General features: G+C 45.9%; 2 protein-coding genes across 2 annotated transcripts in view; one reads left to right on the top strand and one right to left on the bottom strand.

The window, feature by feature from the left end:
- LOC124613427 (formimidoyltransferase-cyclodeaminase-like) overlaps positions 1-12236 on the bottom strand; it is a 116127-nt gene extending 103891 nt beyond the window's left edge. Inside the window, exon 1 of the mRNA XM_047142133.1 lies at positions 12131-12236. Coding sequence (XP_046998089.1) covers positions 12131-12184 — 54 coding nt within the window. The 5' untranslated portion in view covers positions 12185-12236. The remainder of the gene's footprint in view (positions 1-12130) is intronic.
- A 4585-nt stretch (positions 12237-16821) lies between these two features.
- LOC124613416 (argininosuccinate lyase) overlaps positions 16822-19437 on the top strand; it is a 132491-nt gene continuing 129875 nt past the window's right edge. The window contains exon 1 of the mRNA XM_047142122.1: positions 16822-16899. Within this exon, the coding sequence (XP_046998078.1) occupies positions 16897-16899 (3 nt within the window). The 5' untranslated portion in view covers positions 16822-16896. The remainder of the gene's footprint in view (positions 16900-19437) is intronic.

Below are 19437 nucleotides of genomic sequence, written 5' to 3'. Positions count from 1 at the left end.
TAGTGGCAGATCTGTAATTATTCGACGTTGCTCGCATACATTTTTTATGATTTTTAGGGTTCCGTACATCAATCGGAGAAAACGGAAACCCTGTGTGTTCATTTTGTGGTCCGTGTGTTAAAACTCATTTTTTTCAGGATCGGGTGGAGATAACAAGCTGAAATTTATGTCAAATACTAAAGTCTACGGCCCTTGGCGGTCTCCTATACAAGATCGCTAAGCGGGGCTAAGGCTTCCGTTCAGTCCTTTGTTGACCAGACTGGTGTGGCGGTTGAAGGAAGTTTAAAATTTCACATTCAAGAAATCGTTCACACAGGAGAATCGTACAAACATACCGTCATTTGACTGTCGGGCAGACTCCCCTATAGACGACACAGTAATAAGCATCCCTGGCGTAGAGAAACAACTGAAAGATTTGAAAGAAGTTAAATCTCCAAGTCCGGATAGAATCCCAGTTCGGTTTTGCAAAGAGTACTCTACGGCATTGGCCCCTTACCTAGACTGCATTTTATCGTGAATCTCTCGCCCAGCACATAGTCCAAAGCGACTGCAAAAAAACGCAAGTGACTTCGGTATATTAGAAGAGTAAAAGAACGGACCCGCAAAATTACAGGCCAGACTTCGGTTTGCTGCAGAATTCTTGAACATATTCTCAGTTCGAATATATTAAACTTTCTTCAGCCTCAGAAGCTTATGTTCATGAATCAGCATGGCTTCAGAAAGCATCGATCGTGCCGAACTTAGCTTGCCCTTTTGTCACGTGATATGCAGTGAATGGATCAAGGGCAACAGGGAGATTCCATATTTCTACATTTCCGGAAAGTATTTGACGCAGCGCCCCATTGCAGGCAGTTAACGAAGGTACGAGCATATGGAATAAGTTCACAGATATGTGAGTGGCTAAAAGACTTCTTAAGTAACAGAACCCAGCATGTTGCCCTCGACGGCGAGTTTTCGTCAGAAACGCAGATATCGTCAGCAGTGCCCCAGGGAGGTGTGATAGGACCGCTGTTGTTCTCTATGTACGTACATAAGTTATTTGGCTGACAGGATGAGAAATTAATTGCGGATGTTTACTGATGATGCTGTGCTGCACAGTAAGCTGTCGAAGTTGAGTGACTGAGGAAGATACAAGACGACTTAGATAAAATTTCCAGTTGGTGTGATGAATGACAGCTAGCTCTCAATGTAGCAAACGTAAGTTAATGAGGATGAGCAGGAAGAACAAACCTGTAATGTTCGGATACAGTAGTACTAGTGTCCTGCTTGACCTAGTCAAGTCGTTTAAATATTTGGGCGTAACGTCGCAAAGCGATAAGAAATGAAACGAGAACTGTGGTAGGGAAGGCGAAGGGCCGACTTCGGCTTATTGGGAGTATTTTAGGAAAGAGTGGTTCACCTGTAAAGGAGACCGCATATAGGACACTGGCGCGACGTATTTTTGAGTACTGCTCGAGTGTTTGGGATCCGCACCAGGTCGAATTGAAGGAAGATATCGGAGCAATTCAGAGGCGGGCTGCTAGATTTGTTACCGATAGGTTCGAACAACACGTAAGTGTTACGGAGATACTTAGGGAACTCAAATGGGAACGTTCTTTTCGAGAAACACTATTGAGAAAATTTAGACAACTGGCATTTGAAGCTGACTGCCAAGCGATTCTACTGCCACCAACGTGCATTGTGCATAAGGACCACGAAGATGAGATACGAAAAATTATGGCTCATACACAGGCATATAGACAATTGTTTTACCCTCGCTCTATCTGCGAGTGGAACAGGAAAGGAATTTACTAGCGGTGGTAGAGGATACTCTCCGCCACGCACCTTTAGAAGTACCTGTGAAGATGTAGAAAACATCTAATCCTCTAATGGAATGCAATCAAAAGATACGACCATTGATGGCACATATTTTCATACTCGGAAACTCAGTCATCAGACCCTGTAGGGTACTTCCAGTTGATACAGAATCACAAAATTTGACTAGAAGCAGGATTTCGCAGTACGAGTAAAAGACAAAATCCGAAAATTGTTAATTTGTAATAATATCACATAAAAAATATTTTTGTGCCATTCGTTGTCTGTTTGTCCGTCTGTTAGACCCCTTTTTCTCAGGAACGGATAGAGGTGTCAATTTGAAATTTAATACTAACAGCAGTGTAAAAATTTAAGCTTCTAAGTCAATGCATTCAGTATTTTGATACTCGCAAACTGTCGTCAAATCCTATAGACGAACTACTTATATACACAATTAAGTCTGTACGGAACTCTCTCAAGATGCAATTCCCCCACTACGGTCCAAGTGTATGTAAAGGAACTGTGAGATCAACTCCACAGCAGGAACGTTTGGTACAGCCCCAGCACTGCTGCTGACTCTGACACCAGTGGTCTCTGCCACCGCACTTGGCTCAGTAAGTTCACTTATTGGGTTCAAAGGGAGTATATAAGTACCCATCAAAATAAATCGAAAGCCATCAAATTACAAGGCTCTAGACAGTCTGATTTCCCACTGGCATGCAATGAATTTTGCCTCTCAAGGTGCAGTTCCCCCACTACGATCCAGGTGTATGTAAAGGAATTGTGCCCGCGGAACTGCAAGGGAAGAGTTGGCTCTAACACGTAGGTTGTAGTTTTGAGCCCCGATTAAACTTTAATATTTACTAAGTAGTGATGGGGACTACCAGCTACTGTAATGAAACAAGATCACGTACATTTATTGTTATGACTTCAGTGATTGCTCAGAACAACCAAGGATCAAATACTCATCACGCGAGAATGAGTGCATATGCACATCTGAAAATGTGATAATTGTGGATCATCAGAGGGAAATCACTGAAAAAGATGTCATAAAATAGACTGAACGCAGAATAAATCGTGTTAACTGACTGCTAATCGCGAAATTGAAGTGTTGTGATGATTGCATCGCAAAGTTAGTTAGTACAGAGAAGTAGAACCCCAAAGAGCAAAATAATGGCCGAAAGGTCACCACACAGTACCTGATTGATCAATCCGGACCAACACACCTATCATCATGTACGAATTTTGTACATTGTTGCTGCGACACTTCTATCATTTGCGCTAGACGAGGCGTGATGAGGTTGCAGGCGGGTTATTTCACCAATCCGAAACTTCGTAACAGTTACGTTTTGGAAGGCTCGGCGTCGATTTTTTGGAAGATTCTGTGTGTCAGCCTATCGAAACTATTCTTTCCAGTAATTTGCGATTGCCGGCCTATGGCACATTGCCTTTGCCAAAGATTCTGAGTTCCGACCTATAAAAAGGCGTCCCCCCGAAAACTTACTGTAACTTCGTCTTCTCAACGTTTACACTCAAGGCGTCAGCTGCCCATCGGCCATAGACGAAAGACTCGCGTATGAGGTGCCCCGTGGCTACTGCACAATACTGTGATGTTCTCGCATGGGACACGCCATTTTCGTGGATGGTCTGTCATTTGGAGAAACCTGTGCATCCACATTTGCCAACTGGCTCAGGTGGCCGGCGTCGCCGCCTCCTCCACTGAAAGGCAGGCCAAGGCGAGCGGAAGCTGTAAGGGCCATTTTTCACTGCTCCCCTAACTACCAGAATGAATTCAGTATGCACTTCAGAATTGAGAGAAGTTAAAGGAAATTGTTTACAATCATCATCCACTCCCAGACCTATCTTACCAATGGATTAAGTGTGCTGAGTAAAAGGGAGAATGAAACATGAAACTGACTCCAGCCTGATGCATTTGAATATGTACCTGACAACCGTGCCTGAACACGATTTCAATAGTTGATACTTCGATGTCGTACTTTTCTTATCTTAGCCTGAATCTGGCTGCCATTCACAAATACTGCTGCTATTCACACTCACTGAGGATGGCCGGCCGGTGTGGCCGAGCGGTTCTAGGCGCTTCAGTCTGTAACCGCGCGATCGCTACGGTCGCAGGTTCGAATCCTGCTTCGGGCATGGTTGTGTGTGATGTCCTTAGGTTAGTTAGGTTTAAGTAGTTCTAAGTTCTAGGGGACCGATGCCCTCAGATGTTAAGTCCCATAGTGCTCAGAGCCATTTGAACCATCACTGAGGATGTTTTTGACTGCCTGCTTAATAGTGTGTTAATCCACATTTAGAACGCACAACAGCAACGATTCTGCGTGGCATGGATTTGAAGAGTCCTTTGTAGGTTTCCAAAGGTAAGTGGCACGAGATGTCTATGCACTTGTCTCGCAGTTCCCATAAATTAGGGCGAGTGATTTTCCATCGGTTTTAAATCTGGCGAACCTGGTGGCCAAGACATGAACGTGAGTTCAGTTTCATGCTCTGAAAACCACTTCAGTGCGATTATGGCCTTGTGACGTCGGCAGTTAATCTGCTGGAAGATGCCGTCACCTTCGGGAAAGACATCACGCAAGAAGGGATGAAGGTGTTTTTCAGCGATACTCACGAAGTTTACAGCTACCCTGATACTTTCTATTACTACGACAGGTCCCACCTAAGCCCAGGTGAATTTCTCTGACAGCACAGTCCAAGGGGCGGTTTATGTTTCAAGCAGCCGTTTGCCTGCATGACAGCGTATCCGGACACGACCATTTATATGGTACAACAACAGACGCGATTCTTCTCAACAGGCGGCACGTTTGTGTAGATTACGGTCCAATCCCGATGATCCCGTGCCCACTGTAATCGTAACTGATAATGTCATTGGTTCAACATGGGAATACGCAGCTTTCGTCTGCTGCGAAGGCCGGTATTTAATGATGCGCTGAATGGTGTGCTCATAAACACGATACTCTGTCGTCAGATCTAACAAATATCGCCACCTATTCTGCTTTAAAGAGTGGGCGAGCGTCCGACCTCCATGATCTGCGATGAGACCTGGACGTCCAATACCTTGTTGCCTGCTTGTGATTTCATCGTTCTTCAATTACTTTCGAGTTTCCACAAATGCTCAAGATAGCAACACGCGAGGAGACGAACACTTTTGCGATTTCAGAGATGTTCGATCCCAGGCGTCAGATAATAAGAATCTGCCGTTTATCAAAGTCGCTTATGTCGTGAATTTGTGCCGCGTGTCGTCGCTGGTATGATTCCTCATTCGCCTCTGCTCTGTGTATATATTTTCCTTACTGTTTCACGTGCGCGCAGCGTTACCAGGCGACATTCGGTCTCGCTGTAGGAAGAGGTCACTATGTTTTCGTTCATCAGCTTACAAACGGTATTACGAAAGTTTTGCAATACGACGCAACAATAAGTCGCAGGAGGCTGAATGCTGCTATGTCATGACAATACTTCATACTTGCATTGTAGCCGCTGTGCCAAATCTGTGGGCGCATTCGTTCATTGACAGGGTTAGTTCGAAGTGCCTGCTGACATCGTGGTCACGAAGTTTTGCGGTACAACTTCGCGCGGGGTTTAAACATAGACCAGTGCTTTGAAGAAATGGCTCTTGCACTCGATGATGTGTGTGCACATCGTACAACGATTTTCAGGTGGTACAGAGAATTCTAAAGAGGAAATTTTGCTCTGGAGGACGGCGAGAGGACGGGAAGAACATGATCATCAGTTAAGGAGGAAAACATTGACGCTGAGAGGAAAATGCTAGACGAAGACAGGCGAGTGACCTATAAGCAGATAGAGGATATCTTAGGGATAAATGCACCAGCAAGTCGTTAGATACAGCATGACCATTTGCAAGTAAAGAAACTTTATTGTCTCTAGGTGCTGCATAGACTGACGGGAGAGCAGACGATACGGCGTGTCACTTGGTGCCGGGAGATGTTAAAAAAGTTTTCTAAGGGACAATCTCAATAAGTCAATAACTTCGTGACAGGTGATGAGACTTGTCTGCACTATTAGGATGTGCCGGCAAAGACTCAAAACAAGATGTGAGTCTTTGAAGACGACGACACAACCGTAGCTGTCAGAAAATCCCGATCAGCAAAGAAGAAAATGTTAGCTGCTTTTTTTTTTCAAATCGAGTGGAGCTGTGAATCGTGTTGTTTAGGACTCACAGAAGACAGTCACAGCTAAGTGGTACACTGAGCAGTGCCTGCCCAAAGTCATCCAATTTTTGTAGAAACTGCTACCGAAGTCAGGAATGGAAACTAGGTCTCTCCAGCACGACAACGCTCCAGTTCACCGCGCCAAGGGTGCACCGAATATTTGCGGGGTACGGGACTGAAACTTCTTGAACACCCTCCTTACAGTCCAGACCTTACTCCTCGTGACTTTATACGGTGCACGCTTGTCAAAATGAAGCTGAAAGGAGTATAGTTTTCAAGTGATGAGGACCTCCTGGGGGCTTGGGACAACGGATGTTCCTTACTCCCTATAGAAACTTGAGAGAACTGCTTTAGGGATTGGTTTCGAAGGATGGAGAGGTGCATTAAATGTGGCGGAAATTACATCGAAAAAATTAAATAAATAAAGCTGTACTGCAAAACTTTCCTGGTACCCTTTGTATATACGGACAGCAGGTTGACAAAGCGTTCTGGTTATATGCCACCCAGCCCCCAACCTCGCACCATCTCCGTACATAAGCAGACAGGCAAGCATCTGTCTGGAGACTGTACTTCTTAAAGGTACTCCAACTAACATAGGAGTCAGCCAAAATCGAGGAGGAGGAGGACATTAATTTTCATCTTCCCGTCGACAGCGAGATCATTAGAGATGGAGCACAAGCTCGGATTAAGGAAAGAGGAGAAGGACAGCAGTCGCGCTATTTGAACGGAACCATCCTGGTATTTTGCTTAAGAGATTTAGGAAAAACACGAAAAACCTAAATCAGGATGGCCGGAAGCCAGTTTGAACAGTAGTCCTCCCGAATGCGAGTCCAGTGTACTAACTGCTGCGCTACGCTCTCGGTCTCATCCGATATCGTGACATACACTGCTACACAGTAAAATTACAACAGCAGGTGGATATCAGACAACATAGTTTGTTTATTGTGCTTTTAAAGTATAGTGGGAATAATTGTTGATCAAATTTGTAGGTGATATGAGTGTTTAGAGGGTGAGAAACTGAGTACCCAGAGCTGCCAACTCTTGCAGCAATAATGGCTACGCATCGAGTCGAAAAGATCTTGAATGACAGATACGGGCACGCCACTCCACGCAGATTCAGCTCCATGTCAGAGGTCATCAGTCGTTTGAGCTAGCGCGTGGTGACGCTACAGTCTTTCACTGAGCCATGTCCAGATGTTTTCAGTGGGTGGGAAATCTGGCGAACGTGCTTGCCAGGCCAACAATGATAATCCACTGAATGGTCTTGCGCTATCTTGTTGAAAGATAACATCACAGAGACCTCAAAGATAGGACGCAGGCAATGTCCTTAACATGTCAGAAGTGTAAAGTCTCCTGTCCAAATCACCGGCTATCCGAAACTGAGGCAAGTACTCAGTGGCGCCCCATGCCATCAAGTGCGCGGTCCATATGACGTTATCGGAAGCAGTCGTGTAATATTCTTTCTCTTACTATCCTCCACACTAGGATACGTCCAATGTGATGCTGTAAGCAGATACAGGACTCGTCTAAAAAGACGACGTGGTGCCACTATCGTTTCCAGTGTCGACTTGGACACACCATTAGCACTGGCTGCGGTCACCGTTCAGGCAGTTCGTCGTGCTCCAGACGTGGTTGTAGTGTCTGTATGGATACCTGTTTCGCTGAAAACGAGCCCATTTGCCGACTCAACGGACGAGACGTGGCTGTACGGTGCTTCATGCCCGTGCTAACGATCTGTCCACTCGAGCACTTGTCAATTGGCACTTGAGATTATGCATGACGTCCTTTACGGCTATCCTTAATCCATCGATTTCATATTCGCATGACACTCTTGGGATCACGACCAATACGATCAGCAATATCGCAGGGCCACTGCCTCGACAAACCAAGATCCTGCCGCTGTCGAATTCCGAGGCATAACTCTTGAAGATTCTCCTTCTTTCACGAGGCATAACGCGGTATCTACACAAACAAACAACATTAAAATGTGATTTGGGAATGAGAAACCCTTGTGTCTAATCTTTCCTTACACACTGAATGTAAATAGCATTACTCCTACCTACGTCGTGCTGTGACGCTCCAATGTTAATTATCTCGCTATCCAAGCGTGTGGTACACTGCAAGTCAATTCGATGTTCATTGCATCCGCCATCATGGTGTTGCTATTTTAATTGCCATCTGTGTAAATTCTCTGACACTGTTCAGCTCAAATGGTTCAAATGGCTCTGAGCACTATGGGACTTAACATCTGAGGTCATCAGTCCCCTAGAAGTTAGAACTACTTAAACCTAACTAACCTAAGGACATCACACAAATCCATGCCCGAGGCAGGATTCGAACCTGCGACCGTAGCGCCGGCCGAAGTGGCCGTGCGGTTAAAGGCGCTGCAGTCTGGAACCGCAAGACCGCTCCGGTCGCAGGTTCGAGTCCTGCCTCGGGCATGGATGTTTGTGATGTCCTTAGGTTAGTTACGTTTAACTAGTTCTAAGTTATAGGGGACTAATGACCTCAGCAGTTGAGTCCCATAGTGCTCAGAGCCATTTGAACCATTTTGCGACCGTAGCAGTCGCGCGGTTCCAGACTGTAGCGCCTGGAACCGCTCGCCACTGTTCAGCTATAAAATCTCACTGCAGTGGGTGTATTTCACAGTAGAACAGATACACGTATTCTTGCTGTTGTGAAATAGCACTTTGTTCGCTAAATTTTTAGTTTCTGTTAACCAAATACACTCCTGGAAATTGAAATAAGAACACCGTGAATTCATTGTCCCAGGAAGGGGAAACTTTATTGACACATTCCTGGGGTCAGATACATCACATGATCACACTGACAGAACCACAGGCACATAGACACAGGCAACAGAGCATGCACAATGTCGGCACTAGTACAGTGTATATCCACCTTTCGCAGCAATGCAGGCTGCTATTCTCCCATGGAGACGATCGTAGAGATGCTGGATGTAGTCCTGTGGAACGGCTTGCCATGCCATTTCCACCTGGCGCCTCAGTTGGACCTGCGTTCGTGCTGGACGTGCAGACCGCGTGAGACGACGCTTCATCCAGTCCCAAACATGCTCAATGGGGGACAGATCCGGAGATCTTGCTGGCCAGGGTAGTTGACTTACACCTTCTAGAGCACGTTGGGTGGCACGGGATACATGCGGACGTGCATTGTCCTGTTGGAACAGCAAGTTCCCTTGCCGGTCTAGGAATGGTAGAACGATGGGTTCGATGACGGTTCGGATGTACCGTGCACTATTCAGTGTCCCCTCGACGATCACCAGCGGTGTACGGCCAGTGTAGGAGATCGCTCCCCACACCATGATGCCGGGTGTTGGCCCTGTGTGCCTCGGTCGTATGCAGTCCTGATTGTGGCGCTCACCTGCACGGCGCCAAACACGCATACGACCATCATTGGCACCAAGGCAGAAGCGACTCTCATCGCTGAAGACGACACGTCTCCATTCGTCCCTCCATTCACGCCTGTCGCGACACCACTGGAGGCGGGCTGCACGATGTTGGGGCGTGAGCGGAAGACGGCCTAACGGTGTGCGGGACCGTAGCCCAGCTTCATGGAGACGGTTGCGAATGGTCCTCGTCCATACCCCCGGAGCAACATTGTCCCTAATTTGCTGGGAAGTGGCGGTGCGGTCCCCTACGGCACTGCGTAGGATCCTACGGTCTTGGCGTGCATCCGTGCGTCGCTGCGGTCCGGTCCCAGGTCGACGGGCACGTGCACCTTCCGCCGACCACTGGCGACAACATCGATGTACTGTGGAGACCTCACGCCCCACGTGTTGAGCAATTCTGCGGTACGTCCACCCGGCCTCCCGCATGCCCACTATACGCCCTCGCTCAAAGTCCGTCAACTGCACATACGGTTCACGTCCACGCTGTCGCGGCATACTACCAGTGTTAAAGACTGCGATGGAGCTCCGTATGCCACGGCAAACTGGCTGACACTGACGGCGGCGGTGCACAAATGCTGCGCAGCTAGCGCCATTCGACGGCCAACACCGCGGTTCCTGGTGTGTCCGCTGTGCCGTGCGTGTGATCATTGCTTGTACAGCCCTCTCGCAGTGTCCGGAGCAAGTATGGTGGGTCTGACACACCGGTGTCAATGTGTTCTTTTTTCCATTTCCAGGAGTGTATGCGTCGCGAGACGTAAGGTTCTACAGCGCTCGCAGAGCCTCAGGGAAGTTTGTGGCTACGAGTCTCGTAGTGTGGCGCTTGAAGGAGCATGGGTTCAGTTTCAAATTTTGGCCCGTCAAGAAAATTGATATTCACACATTTCTTCGACGCAGAGACACAGAATTCTCCACAATGGATACACCTTTTCAGTCCAACAAACGATTGCTGGGAAACACCCTGGTCTCAGACAAATAGTGAAATGCTTACTAAAATAGTTATTTCTTAAATTTAATTGATTTTGAATTTTTTATCTTGTAACAGCATATCATGAGTGTTTGTTTACAGTGAAAAAAAAAGACGCGGGATGTACCGGATTAACTTGACTGCTATGGTAGCTAAGCATCAAAAAGAAAAGAAAAAGAAAATAGCCACACAAGCGAAAAAAAGTGAGGTATATGTTCTAGGCCACAAAATATTAACATCATTTCTTTTTTATCAGTAGGTTTTGTGTCTAAGTACATAGTACCGTGGCAGAGATTATATCGGATTTCATGTTCATGAAATGACAGACGTGAAAGCCCGAATACAGTGGCTCAGACTGAAACGAATGTGACAGAAATATAAGGGCGCTATCTTTAAAGTATTTCGTTAAGATATGTCATAACGGTAAATGAAAGTGAAGTATGAAAGTCGAAATAACAGATATTTCCTTACACTTCAGTCGAAATAGCAAATATTTATATAACCTTAGTATGAACAACTTCTTTTAGTATAGAAGAAAATTTCATGTCATTATGTTATTTCATTGGCGTCAACTAAGGCAATGTTTACGATGTCACTGGATCTGGCAGTTCAATCAACTTTCTTTTGTGTCCATAACTGACTGATGTTGCGCAGTCTACCCCACTGTCCACGTTCGTCTCGGCTTATTGTTTGTCGGTCTTTGTTTATCCCAATGGCCACTACATTTTGGAGTCGAGATTCTGGGGCAACTTCAGGTTTAGTGCCTTCGTCTTTGCAATAAATATTAAAAGGATTTGGTTTTTTAATCGAAAGGGTTAAAGATCTTCTCCATCAATTTGATTCTATTCCTTCTCTTTAAGTGAGGGTAAGATTTTCCCAACTTATGTGGAGCTTTTTTTGCTTTTTTGTTAATTTTATTAATTTTTTGTGTATGACTGACTTTCACATAGGTCCAGCCATTAAGTTACAATAAAGAATTAAATAAAAATGTACGAACTTCGGCAGATAAAACATTGCGCCAGCCTACCCTCAGAGCTGCGATGTATGGAACAGGCTTCAGTAGTTTACAGAATATTAAATAAGAGGACACTTCCCATCATTCTGAAAACTTTGGCTACGAACCGGCTGGCGGCTTCTTCGGCCATCTTCAAGTGACAACTGAATGTTGCAATGCAGATAAAAATGATGCGCTATTTATACAGATATTATTTGTGCAGAAGATACAAAGATTACCGTTACGTATTTTGAAGTAACATTCCGATATAAACATTTACCGCTGAACTAAATAGGTTGTGTGGCCGTTAGCTTCTGTTTTCATAATCTCCTCTACATGACGGTTAACTGCACTTCCTTAGCACACTTTATAACATTAACTGAACTTTCTGTCGGTGCTTGATTGAACATGATAATAATATTAAATAGCAAAACACTTTCTAATGTTCTGTAAAATTATATTTATTTGGTCACAAACCGGCTTTCGGCTTCCTAAGCCATTTTCAGGTGACAACCGTCATTACACATTTCTTCTTTCTTGGATATAAACCAGACGTTTAAGCGTAATAGACTGGCACAGCATCCCATGAACGTGAAAAGATTTTGGGGGCTGTGAAGAGCTATAAAAAAGGCCTCAGAATCTTTTTGGGTCGACGTACTTTGGAAAAATAGACCTGTCAGACTACCAAACTGCGCCGGCAGGACTCCATTTACTGCACGCTGAGACCCTCCTGCATCACTGTTGCTGAAGGTCTCGTTGTGGGGTAGACAGGGCGTGCTTACCTTAGCGTCGCGACCCTCCGAGAAGTTGGGGACGCAGAGCACGAGCCTGTCCATGGTGCGTGCGGCGGCTGCACTAGCAGGCAGGTGTGGCGACTGCGAAGGCCAGATAGCGCGCGCCCAATAAATGTATCCGCACCAGCCACATTACATAATTCTCACTCGGAACGGGTTCTGTTTGTTGTGAACGTCTCCTCTTGGCGCAGCCGAGCTCGGAGCCAGCTCCTACTTTTAGGGCCTTCATGGAATACTTTCTCACCCTTCACCTTTTACCTACAGAATGACATACAGAGCAATGATTAAATATCAGTTGCCTTTGTATTTACTTAAGGTCCTCAGTTCTATTTCACATTCTTCGGAAACGTTTCCAAAACATTGGTAAGTGTTTCATTTCGTCGCCTCTAACTAATGAGTGAATACACTATCTGGTCACAAGAATCTGTACACCTATTACTGAACGTTGTATGAGGTGTGTTAATCCTCCGCCTTTTTGACGGCTGAAAACTCTTTGAGAGAGGTTTCTGAATGTCTGTGCAGAAATGGGAGTCCATTTATCCTCAAGAGCCGAAATCGGAGAACGCAGTGATGGTGAATGCTCGGGTGTGAATTGAAGTCGATGTTCTAACTCAACCCATATGTGTTCCATTGGGTTCAGGTCCGGACTCTGGGCTGGACAGTACATTTCAAGAATGTTACTATCCACTAACCATTGTCTCAGTGACGCTGATTTATTATATGGTCCATTGTCATGTTGATATGAACAGTCTTCGTCTTCGAACTCTTACTCTACTATATGCAGCGCACAATGCTGTGAAATGAGTTCGCATCCTTCCACATTTAGCGTTTTCTTGAGCAGAATCACACCCTAACCACGAAAAACATCCCCATACCATAACACCACTTCCTCCATACTTCACTGTTGACACAACATGATGGTAGGTAATGTCCTCCAGGCATACTCCAAATCCAAAACATTCCATCGAACTGCCATAGGATACAGCGTGATTGATCACCAGAATCACTCGTTTCAAGTCATCACATGGATTCTCTGCGAATCACATTCAAGTGCCTGGCGGAGGGTTCATCGGACCACCTTCACAATAATTCTCTATTATTCCAATCTAGTACAGCGCGCGGCAAAAACGAATACCTGTATCTTTCCGTGCGAGCTCTGACTTCCCTTACTTTATTATGATGATCGGTTCTCCCTATGTAGGTCGGTATCAACGATATAACTTCGCATTCGGAGGTGAAAATTGGTGGTTGAAATTTCGTGAGAAGATTCTGGGCAACGAAAAATGCCTTTGTTTTAATGATGATACAAAACGTGCTGCCCTTCTTTGAACTTTCTCGATGTACTCCGTCAGTCCTATCTGATAAGGATCCCACGCCGCGCAGCAGTATTCTAAAAGAGAACGGACAAGTGTTGTGTAGGCAGTCTCTTTCGTAGATCTGTTACATTTTCTAAGTGCCCTGCCAATAAAACGCAGTCTTTGGAGCCGGCCGAAGTGGCCGTGCGGTTAAAGGCGCTGCAGTCTGGAACCGCAGAACCGCTACGGAATTTTGAAACGATGAAACAGAGTTTTTAACTTGACGATAAAAATAAACAACACATGGCCAGCACGCAAGTGTGCACTTTGGCGGTATTACTTCTACCGTGTAAATTCGTTGATTCATAGCCGGCTGCTGTGACCGAGAGGTCCTAGGCGCTTCAGTCTGGAATCGCGCTGCTGCTACGGTCGCAGTTCGAATCCTGCCTCGGGCATGGATGTTTGTGATGTCCTTAGGTTAGTTAGGTTTAACTAGTTCTAAGTTCTAGGGGACTAATGACCTCAGCAGTTGAGTCCCATAGTGCTCAGAGCCATTTGAACCAGCAGTCTTTGGTCAGCCTTCGCCACAGTATTTTCTATGTGTTCCTTCCAATTTAACTTGGTCGTAATTGTAATTCCTAGGTATTTAGTTGAATTCAAGGCCTTTGTATTTGACTGATTTGCGTTGTAACCGAGGTTTAACGGATTCCTTTCAGCACTCATGTGGATGACCTCACACTTCTCGTTATTTGGAGTCAAAAATGTGTGTGAATTCCTAAGGGACCAAACTGCTGTGGTCATCGTTCCATAGACTTACACACTACTTAAACTAACTTATGCTAAGAACAACACACACACCCGTGCCTGAGGGAGGACTCGAACCTCCAGCGGGAGGGGTATTTGGAGTCAATTGCCTATTTTTGCACCATACAGAAATCTTTTCTAAATCGTTTTGCGATTTGTTTTGATCTTCTGATGACTTAACTAGTCGACAAACGACAGCGTCATCTGAAAACAACCTAAGACGGCTGCTCAAATTGTCTTCTACGTCGTTTATATACACTCCTGGAAATTGAAATAAGAACACCGTGAATTCATTGTCCCAGGAAGGGGAAACTTTATTGACACATTCCTGGGGTCAGATACATCACATGATCACACTGACAGAACCACAGGCACATAGACACAGGCAACAGAGCATGCACAATGTCGGCACAAGTACAGTGTATATCCACCTTTCGCAGCAATACAGGCTGCTATTCTCCCATGGAGACGATCGTAGAGATGCTGGATGTAGTCCTGTGGAACGGCTTGCCATGCCATTTCCACCTGGCGCCTCAGTTGGACCAGCGTTCGTGCTGGACGTGCAGACCGCGTGAGACGACGCTTCATCCAGTCCCAGACATGCTCAATGGGGGACAGATCCGGAGATCTTGCTGGCCAGGGTAGTTGACTTACACCTTCTAGAGCACGTTGGATGGCACGGGATACATGCGGACGTGCATTGTCCTGTTGGAACAGCAAGTTCCCTTGCCGGTCTAGGAATGGTAGAACGATGGGTTCGATGACGGTTTGGATGTACCGTGCACTATTCAGTGTCCCCTCGATGATCACCAGTGGTGTACGGCCAGTGTAGGAGATCGCTCCCCACACCATGATGCCGGGTGTTGGCCCCGTGTGCCTCGGTCGTATGCAGTCCTGATTGTGGCGCTCACCTGCACGGCGCCAAACACGCATACGACCATCATTGGCACCAAGGCAGAAGCGACTCTCATCGCTGAAGACGACACGTCTCCATTCGTCCCTCCATTCACGCCTGTCGCGACACCACTGGAGGCGGGCTGCACGATGTTGGGGCGTGAGCGGAAGACGGCCTAACGGTGTGCGGGACCGTAGCCCAGCTTCATGGAGACGGTTGCGAATGGTCCTCGCCGATACCCCAGGAGCAACAGTGTCCCTAATTTGCTGGGAAGTGGCGGTGCGGTCCCCTACGGCACTGCGTAGGATCCTACGGTCTTGGCGTGCATCCGTGCGTCGCTGCGGTCCGGTCCCAGGTCGACGGGCACGTGCACCTTCCGCCGACCACTGGCGACAACATCGATGTACTGTGGAGACCTCACGCCCCACGTGTTGAGCAATTCGGCGGTACGTCCACCCGGCCTCCCGCATGCCCACTATACGCCCTCGCTCAAAGTCCGTCAACTGCACATACGGTTCACGTCCACGCTGTCGCGGCATGCTACCAGTGTTAAAGACTGCGATGGAGCTCCGTATGCCACGGCAAACTGGCTGACACTGACGGCGGCGGTGCACAAATGCTGCGCAGCTAGCGCTATTCGACGGCCAAGCCCTCTCGCAGTGTCCGGAGCAAGTATGGTGAGTCTGACTCACCGGCGTCAATGTGTTCTTTTTTCCATTTCCAGGAGTGTAGATAAGGAACAGCAAAGGGCCTATAACACTACCTTGGAGATATTATCCGAAGCTTCCCCAGGCACTGGCTACAGAAATGTGTAGCTAATGAGGAGCTGCTCGACCGTTGCATCCTATTCTTTTTAACTCCCTACGCAGAGACATTGGTCCCAGCTAGACCGCTGGTAGCATTTTGGAGCTCGCGAGTGATTCTTTCTGTTGATTTCGTGTAGTTTTATGCCCCCCCCCCCCTCGCAATATTGAACGGTCCCTGTCAGTCGGTACGTAAGTTCTACCTGGTCCTGGCGTAGATGTGGTCATTCCTATTTCACGATCACGTCACCAACAGCCGACTTGGCCATCTTTAGAAAAATGAAATGTCGCGATGGGTGTGTTAATCACGTGAAATCCAATGATTAGTCCACATCCGAAGTCACTAAACCCTCATGACCAACGCATTCGCTGTTACTGCTTCTCTACTGACAACGCAAGGCTCCCCGCCGCCTTTAATACTGGCGGGTCCGAGCCTCGTGACATCTAGTACTCAATTCCACGTTACAATCGGATGTCAGGATACTGATCAAATGGTGTGTATTCTGTGTGGAAGTTCGCTTTTGAAGTAAAGAACAATATCTAAAAAGACAAAACTTCAATCCTTTCCAAAAAGTTACGAGAGGAAGAGTGGAAAGTCTTTGGCCAATCATTGAAAAACTTTTAGAACAACGCAAAATGTCGGAAGATTTCCACAGAGCAGATTCAGTTTCTTAACTGCAATCCTGAAAGATCTGCAAAATATCAGTCTAGGATTACCATAAGCTATTAACTAGCCTCAAAATGTTTCCTATCCACAAATTTTGTCACATGAGGCGATACGTGGAAGTAAAAGACTGACACAGTTGTTAAAAAAATGTACTTTAAATTTCTCAGTTTTCTCATTGTTAGAACACCTTCAACTTTTTTTCCATTTCAGGCCACTTCTCACGCAAAAATATTTGTCCAGATGGCGCAGAAGTTGAGCATCATGTACCCCAGTCACTGGTCTACCCGTTCATGGTAAGCCATCAGAATAATGCTGCATGCATCTCAGAAAACACTGGTCATAAAGTTCGTGGCAAATGAAATCAATTTAGCTTATTCTGATTCAATAATTTTCTTTCATAAGTTATACTTTTATTTTGAAATAAAGGCTTTATTTCATCACTTAGTAAAAAGGTAATTCACTTCTTTGAGCATTGTTGTACTACGTCACAATAAAAAGGAAGCTGTTATGCTTGCAGCGTGATGCATTCCACACACTAGCGTGAGAGAATAGAAACATGTGATAGTGGTAGGGCCTCTCGCCTGCACCTATTGCTTTGATTGCTGTTACATTTTTATAGGAGGTAAATGGGCACTGGGCTTGCCTTTGGGACCATTGCGTTTCAATTCAGAGGTCTGGGAATCTTGATTTCGGGTCTACGTGGTTTCCCTAAATCGCTCAAGGCGAATGTAGAGGTGGTTTCTTAGAAAATGAGACGGCGGACCTGCTTCCCCATCCTCTACAATTCTATGTCGAGTGGGCATCAAACCCTAATCTTGCTTCCCTGCTAACCTTCCCTCGACCATATTTCAGCCACAGTAGCAAGTCGACGCACATTGCTAGTTGGACGTATTTTTTAAAACGAAATATTACTGAGAAGTTCAGCTCCCCATTCGCTTTTGGGCAACATTCAACAAAACTGTGGCTCCCATCTTGCAAAACCTTCTTTACATAGATAGTTCTCCATGTAAAACATACTATACAATTTTTCTGGATATACCTTTATCGTCAGTTATTCCGCACCCCTTTAATAACCGATCGCCAAAGATCATAACGTGAACTTCCTCCTTTCAACTGTAGTTCAACTTTCATGAGGTTCCTTACATGAGCCGCTACGGTCGCAGGTTCGAATCCTGCCTCGGGCGTGGATGTTTGTGATGTCCTTAGGTTAGTTAGGTTTAACTAGTTCTAAGTTCTAGGGGACTAATGACCTCAGCAGTTGAGTCCCATAGTGCTCAGAGCCATTTGAACCTTACATGAGTATAATAGCACGATTTTGGTCACCACAAATGAAGTGTTCAAAATTTTGGAAATTTGTGGTAAGTTCCTATGAGACCAGACTGCGAAGGTCATCGGTTCCTAGACTTACACACTACTTAATCGAACTTAAACTAACTTAGGCTAAGAACAACACACACACCCATGCCCGAGGGAGGACTCGAACCTCCGACGGGGTAGCCGCGCGAACCGTAACTGAAGTGTTTACCATTGTGGCATTGGCAAACGGAGATAATAATAAAATACGACTGCGCATATTCTCATACACACACACGTAACTAAGTTTTAGTTATTCTGCGTTTACAATACAGTAGGAAGAATACCTGATTAAATCTGTAGGTGATTTGGGCGCAAAAACTGGCACACAGAGGTGACACCTTTGAAAGCATCAGTAGCTCTAACCCAAAGGGGTAACAAATCTGAGCTCGGGTGACAGGTATGGATACATAGTTTCATGCTGTTTAAGCTTTATGCCAGAATTTATATTCGTAATAGCTAGCAAGTGGTGGAGTGCCATCTCCCGGTAACCCATGACCGAACGATTTCAAATGGCGAGGGATCTGGAGAACGTGCTGGTCACGGTAACAGTCGAACAAGCTCTGCATCGACCAAGTGCAACATGTGGTCTTCCGTCAACTTGTTGAAAAATGATGGCACAGGAACCTCCAGATAGGACACTGCCACCAGTTTTAACAAATCACAGATGCAATGGCTGATGTTCAGATTATGTTACTCGAACCACAGGTAATAGGTTTTGCACTGACTGGTATCTCATACCCTTATGCTGTGTGCTGGGCCCATGTGACGATAACAAATGCAATATAGCAACATTTATTTCCGTCGGAGTCTCCACATGCAGATATGCAAATTATGATACAGTACACAGAAAAGACAAAATGGTGTCACTCCCATGTCCGATGAGTAATAGGGTACTGGGGGCGCTGGGATACTTTTCATATCAAATTGATATGCAAATTAATTAAATTGATTAATTAATCACCTCCTCCATCCATGCCCACCCCCAAATCTGGATGATGTCGTGTGTTTTTCTTAGCCTGCACATGGGTCCCAGCCCCTCCACCTCCCCTCCCCTCCCCCTCCTTCCCTACCCTATTGGCGGGAACTTCGAATTTTGGGGGAATTTCCAATTTTGGCGGGAATTTCTTTGTCCCAGGGCTGTACTGACGTCCCCAGCCCACCCCTCCAACCGGGAACTGTTGTCAAATTAAAAATGACGGTGCCCTTTCCGGGACTCGGACCTTGGTCGTTCTGGAAGAAAGCCCAAGTACACCTTCAAACACATGGAAACCGCCCAGATGCACGAGAGGAAGGTTAGGTTAGTATACATTGTTTATTTTGAAGTAAAGATCGGTCATAATTACGTAATTAGTCATAAAGATTGTGTCTAATTACACAACTACATGCGTAGTGCTACACAAGGACTGCCTAAAATCGCAATACAACTCTAAAATTGATGACGCCATAGAACAGATGTTATCCTGCTGGGTGCTAGA

This window comes from Schistocerca americana, chromosome 1 (genome assembly GCF_021461395.2).
Source record: "Schistocerca americana isolate TAMUIC-IGC-003095 chromosome 1, iqSchAmer2.1, whole genome shotgun sequence".
In the NCBI taxonomy this organism is placed as follows: domain Eukaryota; kingdom Metazoa; phylum Arthropoda; class Insecta; order Orthoptera; family Acrididae; genus Schistocerca; species Schistocerca americana.
This window is presented reverse-complemented; position numbering and strand designations above follow the sequence as displayed.